This window comes from Callithrix jacchus, chromosome 17 (genome assembly GCF_049354715.1).
Source record: "Callithrix jacchus isolate 240 chromosome 17, calJac240_pri, whole genome shotgun sequence".
NCBI lineage: Eukaryota > Metazoa > Chordata > Mammalia > Primates > Cebidae > Callithrix > Callithrix jacchus.
Window position 1 is genome coordinate 34,692,087 of NC_133518.1, and position 10,294 is coordinate 34,702,380.

Below are 10,294 nucleotides of genomic sequence, written 5' to 3' on the forward strand. Positions count from 1 at the left end.
GTGATATAATAGGTAAGAAAAGCAGCCTTGTCTCTGACCTCATTGATCTTTGCAAACAGTAATCAATTAGCCAAATATACAAAATTGTATACCTGTGTTTAGTGCTACAAAGGAAAGATACATGGTACCATTGAGGGTATAATAGAAAGTTTTGACCTAAAAATGGAAAGCTAGGGCAAGCATCCTTGTTATTTGTAAACTGATATTTAAAGGATCAATGGCAGTTAACAAGCAAAGAGAACAGTAACAAGTGCAAAAACTCCAAGGAAAGAAAAACGACAGAACATCAGGATATGGAAAGAAGGCCTGTGTAGCCAGAGGATGATGAAGCTGGAAAAGAAAATAGGGTTCAGGCCAGGGGTTGCTCACACCTGTAATCCCAGCACTTTGGGAGGCCGAGGCAGGCAGATGGCTTGAGCCCAGGAATCCAAGACCAGCCTGGGCAACATAGGGAGATGCTGTCTCTACAAAAATTAGCTGGGCATGGTGGTATATACCTGCAGTCCCAGCTACTCAAGTAGCTGAGGCAGGATAATCAGTTGGACCTGGGAGGTCAAGGCTACAGTGAGCCGTGATCACGTCACGCACCACCATGCCATGTTAATTTTTGTATTTTTTTGTAGAGACAGGGTTTCACTATATTGCCTAGGCTGGTCTTAAACTACTATGCTTAAGCAATCCAATCTGCCTGCCTTGGCTTACCAAAGTGTTGGGATTATGGGTGGAAGCCACCTTGCCCAAACTGACATTTTGTACTTCTAAGATGCCTTGGTAGATTTAATTAGTTTGTAGTTTCATTTTAATTTGAATAAAAGAATATATAGTTTAATTAATTGATTTACTCCTAAGCTGTGATATAAGTTTATTAGGAAAAACACAAAATTATGTCCATAACAGAACATAAACTGTTTTAAAACTAATAAAAGCCAAAATAAATTTGAACTAAAAAACTTTTCAATACTGAAACAATTTTTTCCTCATGTAACTTTCTAACAAGGAATCCTTTTTAATTAGAAGCATCTAAATGTACAACTAGAATGTGTACTTAGCTTAATATAGCCTATTCTGAGTTTGTATGATTCCTGGTTTTTACTGATTTCCTCCTTCAATCAAATGGGACTGCCAATATGTTCTAGTAGAAAGAAAAACCTAGAATGCAAGCAGTTTTTTTTTTTTTTCATTAAAACAACAAATAAACCCCAGAGTTTCACACAGTCACTGTGTGAAATACATTAAACATCCATATAACCTTTTCTAAGCTTACTGGCCTTTTTAGAGATTCATATACAATTTATTGCTCTAGGCCTGAGTTAGAAAGAGAAAAACACAGGGCTTCAATAAACAAGGATCCTATGGCAGGGGTGTAGTCATCTTTAAAATATGATACTTTCCCCAACTTTTATGTTCACTGAACTATTCATCAGTGTAGGAAAATGACTCAATTTTGAATAAATTATCTCAGTGACTTCAACCGGTCAAGCAGATTAGACAATATGAATTTCACATAATGGATGTTGTTGTTTTATGTGCCTAGCACCCAGCTCCTCTTCTTTAGGAGGTGCTCATTTTCTTTTCAGGAGTATCTGGAGTGAGAATATAATTTAGTCCTGACTACATGATTAAATGCTGACTGATACAAAGATGAACAAGGGCCAAACAAAATCAAAGATAGCTAGCCTTAAGATTTTTGCTGAGACTATAGGCAAAAATGTGTCCTTTCCTTAGGAGCTGGGGAGTTGGTTGAATGTCAGTTTAAAAATGAATTTAATCTGGAGGAAAGCAAGATCCTAGGGATGAAGAAAAACAGATTTCTGGCTGGACGCAGTGGCTCACGCCTGTAATCCCAGCACTTTGGGAGGCCAAGGTGGGCAGATTACCTGAGTTCAGGAGTTCGAGACCAGCCTGACCAACATGGTGAAATCTCATCTCTACTAAAAACACACAATTAGCTGGGCGTGGTGGTGTATACCTATAATCCCAGCTACTTGAGAGGCTGAGGCAGGAGAATTGCTTGAACCCAGGAGACGGAGGTTGCAGTGAGCCAAGATCGGGCCATTGCACTCCAGCCTGGGCAACAAGGCAACAAGAGTGAAATTCCATCTCAAAAAAAGAAAAAACCAGATTTCTGAAGCCATATTTAGTATCTGGATCTAGCAGTACTGAGGTTTTAGGTTATATGAGTTTTTAAAAAATCCCGTTTTTAGGCCGGGCGCGGTGGCTCAAGCCTGTAATCCCAGCACTTTGGGAGGCCGAGACGGGTGGATCACGAGGTCGAGGGATCGAGACCATCCTGGTCAACATGGTGAAACCCCGTCTCTACTAAAAATACAAAAAATTAGCTGGGCATGGTGGTGCGTGCCTGTAATCCCAGCTACTCGGGAGGCTGAGGCAGGAGAATTGCCTGAACCCAGGAGGTGGAGGTTGCGGTGAGCTGAGATCGCGCCATTGCACTCCAGCCTGGGTAACAAGAGCGAAACTCCATGGGGGGCGGGGGGGAGCGGAATCCCGTTTTCACCTGCTTTGACTTTTTTGTCATTCCCAATTAAAAGTTGGGGTTAACAAAATGTATTGGCTAATCTGCAAATTATTCACAGCTCTAAAATCCAATGAGTCTAAATTTAACAAAATATTTTGAAAGAATCTATTGTTGAATGAAGTATCTACATTGAGAATGTTTAAAAGATTTAAACAGTCTGTTCTAGTGAAAGAGAATGAACCACAGAGTTTAGAGTTGAACAATCTGAATACATATAATCCTAATCCTGACAATTTGCAGTATGAATCTGATCACTTAATCTCTCTGGGCATCTAAGAATATGAAAATATGAAGAGCAGACTAAACAGACAACTTTAAACTCTTACAAAGTCCCTGATTTTAAGCACTGTAAGACAACTGTCATCCTTGGTTAATTTGACTATAAAATGAAATTAATATCCTTCATTAATTTAGAAAAATAATCTCAACGTTATCCTTCCATGACAATCCTTCCATTGTCTTCCATGAAACCAGTTCCTGGTGCCAATTAATTTAGAAGGATAATCTAAACATTATCCTTCACCGTGTTTCACCATGTTGGTCAGGCTGGGCTGGTTTTGTGGAAGACAATATTTCACAAACGGGAAGGGGATGGTTTGGGGATGAAACTGTTGAAACTCTTCCAGCTCAGATCATCAGGCATTAAATTCTCATAAGGAGCACGCAACCTAGATCTCTTGTATGCACAGTTCAAAGTAGGGTTTGGTCTCCTATAAGATTCTAATGCCCCTGCTGATCTGACAGGAGGGGGAAGCTCAAGTGGTAATGTTTGTTCGGTACCAGTCTGTGGCCTGGGGGATTGGGGACCGCTGATTTACAGTATCTCTTGTTTACCAGGCACTGCACTAGGTACTGAGAAGACAGATATGAATAAGACCCTGACCCTGACATTGAATGACACACAGTCTAGCAGGGGACAAGTGAATGTCTAATTATCCCACTTAGTAAGTGAAAAAAAGTTTCAAATATATTTGAAGTACGAAAATAACCCAGGAAGTGACTGACTCTCTCTGGGTAGAGGGAGGAAAGGCTTTACAGAACAATGATATATAAAATGAATTTTAACAGATGAAAATTTGCCAAATCAACAAGAGGGATGGGATAATATTAGACTGAAGAAATAGGTTGTTCAAAGGGACTCAGAAGCAGTTCAGTATTGATGGAGCACAAAATAAGATGGGATGGCAAGAAAATAAATGAGTCTCAAGAGGTATTCAAGGATTAGAAATGGTTATATACCCTATGCTACTCAGGATTGAATCTGCCCTGTAAGCAGTGAGGAACCACTATAGGCATTTTTAAAGGAAGGGCTATTTATCAGATTTTTAAATGTATTAATTTTTTCACTGAGTTCAAATAAGCATTCAGTATTAAAAATTGTGGAAAAAATAAATAAAAATAAAAAATAATAAAAAATAAAAATTGTGAATAACAAGGTACTTTTATGAACCTAAAAATAATTTATTATGTACTTTTGCCTTTTAAACAGTCTTTGCCTAGCATATTATCTAGATTACAGTCAGCGTTTGACAAATGATGACTAAACTGTAGAAGACAGAGTATCAGTGGGCATGGTGCTTAATAACAAAGATTTTAAAATATAAAAATAGAAATGTAGAATGGCAAAAAGTGCAAAAATGTTATAAGTTTCCTTTCAAGGAGTGGGGTGGGAGAATGGGAGGGAATAGCCACCCTTCTCAAATGCAGACCTTTTTCTTAACGACTTTTTTCCATCTAATAGTTAATCAGAACCAAAGCCTTCTTTTCCTTCTCAACCCTCTTTTCCTTACTTAATAATCATATGCAAAGACTCCTAGCCACAACCTAGTAAAGCAACTTCCCCAGCATTGTCCAATATGTTTATTATCTTCTCTAACACTACACACAGTCTTCAGCTTTAAAATTCCAAGAGTCTTCTAATGCTCTACTTCTAATATGCTTATAACCATCTCAAAATCTAATGTTGCTATATCTCTATCATGCTCACTGCTACACCCTCTCCCAACCACCCCTTCATCATTTGAAACCTGCATTACAGCTCCACTCTCCCTATTCGGTCCTACAAACCTCATTAAGGCAGGAAGAAAATAATTTGGAATTAAGTCCAGGTGTATTTAACGTGAGTGGTCATCCTAGAGGACTCATATGTTTATCTTTGTCCTTATTGTAGAGTTAAATGACTTCACAGGGGCCCGTGTAACACCAGTATTGCAGACCCAGGTGTCACAAAATCAACTAGCACATTCTGATTTTCTCCCCCTTCTTCTATCCCTGTAGAAGATGAATCCGCAGGCAAGAATGATGGATGGGTGAAAGGGAGGGGTAATACGAAAGCCCAGAGGCGGAGTCTTCACTTCCGATTGCCACGCTATATTAAGAAAGCCAAGGGACAGTCTGGCCTTTCCGCAAGCCACAAGAAAAGGCAGATCAGACTCCCCGGCTCCTCGGTTAGTTCTCAAAAGCAAAGACAAAAATAAGAAACTGGTCTGAAGAGAGTCCCTTCCTTGTTCAGAACTCACCTGTCAAGAGCGGCGTGGACGGCGCCATATTGTCCCGGAAAGAGAAACCCAGCCACTCGGGTGAGAGTTCACGAGGGCGGCACCGGGCCCCTACGCGTCTCCTCAGGCGTGGAGACAGCGAGTTGGTATTTCCGGAGTCATCAGCCTCGGGGCCAATTCACTTCCGGTTGCGGGGAGACGTGAAAAAGGCGACCGAACGCGCAAGCGCAGATTCGCGGCGACGTTTGACAGGGCTTGGGAGGGCTGGACTGGGGCGGGCGCGCTTGCATTCGCCCTCCTTCTCCAGCGGGAGGGGGGCACACTTCCGCGGGGCGGAGCCCGCCTAGTGCTGACGTTGGCAGCAGAACCCAAAGTAGATCGAGGCGCCTGGCTGCACCGTCCGGTTGTTGCGTTGCGTTTCCTTCCTCTTTCACTCCGCGCTCCCGGCGGCGGCCAAGGCGGCGGCAACGGCGGCGTGAGAACGGCCAGGCGGTCAGTTCTCTTCCTCCCGCGCACCCGCCTCCCTCGGCCAGTCAGTAGGCGGCCGGTGCCCAGCTAGTGCTCAGCCTCCGCGTTTGCCGCGCCCAGGCCCAGCGGCCGTAGCTAGCGCCTGGCCTGAGAAAGTCGGCGCTCCAGCAGCGCGGCGAGCACCTAGGAGCGGAGCCTCGCAGCGGCTCGAGAGGAGGCAGGCGAGCGAGCTAGTCCGAGGGGTGGCCGGGGCAGGTGGTGGCGCCGCGAAGATGGTCGCCAAGCAGAGGATCCGTATGGCCAACGAGAAGCACAGTAAGAACATCACCCAGCGCGGCAACGTCGCCAAGACCTCGGTAAGGAAAGACCGGGCGCCCCTCTGCGTTCCGCAGCCGGTGCTGAGTCTGGGTCCCTGGGGCCACGTCGCGGTTTGTCTCGGACCCGGCCGACTGTGGGCTGGGGCTGTGGAGGGGTAGGGGCCCGAGTCTGTGAGCCAGCCGACAGTGGGGGCTCGGGAACGGGAGACCTGTGAGGTAAGGAGGCCCTGCGACCGGGGTGCCGGCTCTGGGAGCCTGGGGTCCGAGTGGTTTCTCTGCATCTGAAATGGTGGATTTTCGCTTTTGCAGAGAAATGCCCCCGAAGAGAAGGCGTCTGTAGGACCCTGGTTATTGGCTCTCTTCATTTTTGTTGTTTGTGGCTCTGGTAAGTGTCTTGGGCGCTCCCATCAGTAGGGTCTTGGGTGAAAGGGTTTAGGATGACGTGGTGACCGGTCAGTAATGAGTCCTGCTTGCGTAGTTCTCAGCCCACCTGCCGAGGACTCCACATAATTCTGTTTCATCTGAACCAAATTATTTGTTCCACATATGCACAGAGAGTGGTGCTCCAGAAACTTCTCCCAGCTTGAATTGTACTCACTAGAGATCAGAAAGAAGGTCAGGTCCTTGGTAATGATCGAGTTGGAAGAAATGTAAGACGGAACAAAACCTCATGGAATGAGAATTTAGAATGTTTTGTAACTCCATTATCAGTCTTTGCCAAGAAACTTATAGATATGTTCATATAGATGTTAAAACTTGATTTAACATATGCCAGAATGTAATGTCTTAATGTCAAAATTGAGTATATTTTATCAAGTAAAGCTTGATGCACTATAGCGGAAATGTACCGGATTGGCATTTTAATGTGTGAGTCAAATGTTTTTAGGTTAATAAAAGAAACGTTTGACATATGGTTAAAAAAAAATCGTCAGGGCAGCCTGCTGTCAGAGTAACAGACACTTGCCTTTGCAAATAGATTACAAAAAAAAGTCTTTCCTCTCTTCATTTATCATCTTAATATGCAAGCTGTTAATATTGAAGTGGATGTTTGTTTTCCACATTCTAAAGTTACTGAGATTTCTGTTGAATGTTTCACTTTGCCTTTCTTCTGCACTTAGCAATTGGAAGCTTTCCTGATAAATGGCTGAGAGCCAAGCAGTTTATGTAACCTAAAGATTATTGAATTTCAGCTTCGTGAGAATGAGGAAACATGCATGTGTTATATGCCAGGCCTTGAAAGGATGCTTAATTATTTAGGGATAAACCAAAATAATTCTATGCTAGAAAAACCTGTTTGCTTTGGGGCTTTAAGTTCTTTATAAAGATACTTACACATAAAATTCAGGGAAGCTAAGAAAAAAAATAACTCAGGGGCATTTCATTGTTTTATTTATTCAGATAGGCCTGTCTTCACTTCTTATTATAATGAAGTTATGTCGCATTTGCAAATGTAAGAGTATGGTTGGATTCTTCAGCTACTTTAATAAATATGTCAGTCACCAGACCTGTTTCATTCAAAGCTTATTTTAATATTTGCTCTTTCTTTTTGCAGCAATTTTCCAGATTATTCAAAGTATCAGGATGGGCATGTGAAGTGACTGACCTTAAGATGTTTCCATTCTCCTGTGAATTTTAACTTGAACTCATTCCTGATGTTTGATACCCTGGTTGAAAACAATTCAGTAAAGCATCCTGCCTCAGAATGACTTTCCTATCATGCTTCATGTGTCATTCCAAGGTTTCTTCATGAGTCATTCCAAGTTTTCTAGTCCATACCACAGTGCCTTGCAAAAAACACCACATGAATAAAGCAATAAAATTTGATTAAGATACAGTAGTGGACCCTACTTATTCAGTCAATAAAGAGTAAGTTTTTAAAATGTGGTTATTAACACAGAAGGGACAATTAGGCTAAGTCTGCATACACAGGGTCTAGATTTTGTTAACCCTAATGTATAAATGCAGCTAGCTTAAATTACAGTTTGAAGTCTTGTGGTTTTTATATAGCTAGGCACTTTATTACTCTCTTGACCTGAAAGCACACTTCCTTACAGGGTCATGTAACTGTCCTGTAATAAGGTGCTTATAAATGGAACAACTACACAGCCTAGTTTTACCACAACCTTTAGCATCTAAATATTTTTAAAAGCTTCTAAATGTCTAATATAAAAGGAGATGCTTTAGCTACAACATCTATTTTACCAATATTGTTTCCATTACACTACCATGGATCTTACATGAGCAAGTATAGTAACCCAAGATGCCATTGAAAAAAAAAATTGATCATTTTCTAACTTAATCAGTTACTGTGGTTTCACTAAAAGCTACCGTGGTGGAGAGAAGTCAGTCAGGGAAGGTTTGTTTATGTTACCTTGATTTCACCAGAATAATTTTAGTATATCCAAGGGATTTACTATGCCAAACAAAATTTTAGGGAAAAATACTACTAAAAATGAATGCCTCGTCAGAACATGCTGTTGAGGCCAATGTGCCATAAGATATTTTATTTTAGCATGTTAAATAGCACTTTTAATAGCAAAAAAAGGCACATCAACTACAAAGTTATACTTACTTTGGAAATGCTTTTTCTAGATTAATGATCGAAATGCCTTTAGGGTACTAGACACATCAGCCTAAAGTGGCATCTTTAATTGAATGGATTTACGGATAAGGATCAGTCTTTAGTCTTCCCTTTGTTATATGATTTTCTAGGTTATGATTGAACAAATTTACCTTTTACTAATGGTAAGGGTGTGGGTGATAGGGCAAGATTTGGGTTTTCTAGTACTGTTGAAAACTGCAAGTATTGGCTCTTCGTATACTTAGCCATAACTCGGTGGAAAAAAACCTGAGCAGTGTCTATGTATTAATGCATTGGAAAGAAAGCTGCTTGTGTTTGCTTTGTTAATTGCCTTTAAAATAATTCTTTAAAATAAGGTGTTTTAAGAGGAACAGAAGGGAAATCTGCTACCTAGTCTATACACAGTGTGAACCTCATAGAGGGCTTCTGATACCCTCAAACAAGGAGAACAGTAAGGGAGCGGAGTGGTTAAGGACTTTCTGGAGTAAGAAATGAATCAACTGACCTTGGGCCAGCAGGTTTTTAACTAAATTGTTACTGCCTTTCTCACCCAGTTAATCAATCTTTGTACTTGTTTCCCTTTTTGAAACAAGTATCTTGGTTAACTATTTCTATTTTATGGTTGCGCTAAATTCATAGCAGGTGCCTTATTCTTTGCTTTCAGTCAAACCATTCCATATCAGAATTTTCCTTGTTTTTTTTTTTTGTAGATAATTGGCTTTAAGTTGTCGTTTTTGTTTTTTAATGTATAATGTTCTGATACATTTGACTGTTTAATTGCTAAAGCTGGCAATCATTTTACGTATGTAAAATTGCATTCCCTTTGTATTTCATGTGTAATTTACCAATTAAGTGCATTTTATATTCAGGTTGGATTATGCATGTTTGGGTAAACAAAAGCTGTGTCTCACTTGATTTATTCTTTAAAAATAAAGTTCCCTGAATATTTGATGCTTTCTTCTAAAAGGAAATGGTTTTACAGTTACCTGAATGTACTTTTTATGGTGATTAGAAAATGATTTTAAAGAATGTTTAGTATTGTACTTAAAAGAAATGGTATGCAGAGGCACAGATATTAAGATTTATAACTGGAAATGGGTAGTAAGAAAAACATAGAAAGCACAATCATTTAAATATTTTTCCACTTAGGATTTCCTAATCTCCTTTTCATCCAATTCAGGCTCAAAATAAAGCACAATTCTTTGATCTCCCTTTTATAGATCATCTAATGTTGAGCACAGTATAAGAATAAATACTTTATTGGGGTTGCCAACGTTACTCAGTTATTCTTTGTGATTTAGCTGTAACATTTCAACAAGTTGTCAATTATTGTATCTGTTGGGTTGTATACAGTGTTGCTCAAAATAATTAAGTGGACTTCCAAAAGTAAGATTTCCATTGTAACAGGATGCATTGTAATGGGTTTTGACTTACATTAAAGAAATGTGTATAGTCAACTGCAGGGCCATGACTCTTCTCGCTGAGGTTACTGGAGTTCTGTTGGTACAAGGGACAACCACGTTGAGCTGGATTATGTTCTTGGGCTGCTTAGTGGCAGGTTCACCAACTAAACTTCTGCTTTATTATCTGTAAACTTCAGAGCAGCGGATTCTCCGCATAGAAATTGTTCTTAAGTTTGATTTGCCTTTACCTGCCTTTTTAGTTTTTAAATTTATTTTTTAAATGGAAACCTTAAATTTCCAGGAGGTAGGAGTTGGTTGGCTTCAACAGCAGACTCTATGGCACTCCCTCAGAGATGCGTTTCCTGTCTAAACTTACTTAGTACCATGCTAGCTATTTGTACTACTTTATCCTCAAATTGAATTAGGACATGTGTCCTTATTTAGAAAGAGGACTAATGAACAAAAAAAGGCTAGAAATCAAGGGACAAAAA

The 10,294-nt window shown here is 40.5% G+C and overlaps 2 protein-coding genes across 3 annotated transcripts in view; one reads left to right on the forward strand and one right to left on the reverse strand.

Annotated features, from left to right (window-relative positions):
- EIF2A (eukaryotic translation initiation factor 2A) overlaps positions 1 to 5,104 on the reverse strand; it is a 39,384-nt gene extending 34,280 nt beyond the window's left edge. For both annotated transcript variants that reach the window (XM_008983671.5, XM_003735043.6), the window contains exon 1: positions 5,056 to 5,104. Coding sequence is in view for 1 of the 2 variants with exons in the window: in XM_003735043.6 (XP_003735091.1) it covers positions 5,056 to 5,083 (28 nt within the window). In the remaining variant the exon portion in view is untranslated. The remainder of the gene's footprint in view (positions 1 to 5,055) is intronic.
- Positions 5,105 to 5,397: 293 nt separating this feature from the next.
- SERP1 (stress associated endoplasmic reticulum protein 1) lies at positions 5,398 to 9,857 on the forward strand. Its single transcript, XM_002759563.7, has 3 exons — positions 5,398 to 5,858; positions 6,129 to 6,204; positions 7,372 to 9,857. Exons 1-3 carry the CDS (start codon positions 5,775 to 5,777, stop codon positions 7,410 to 7,412), a joined length of 201 nt encoding a protein of 66 aa, XP_002759609.2. The 5' UTR covers positions 5,398 to 5,774; the 3' UTR covers positions 7,413 to 9,857.
- The last annotated feature ends 437 nt before the right edge of the window (positions 9,858 to 10,294 follow it).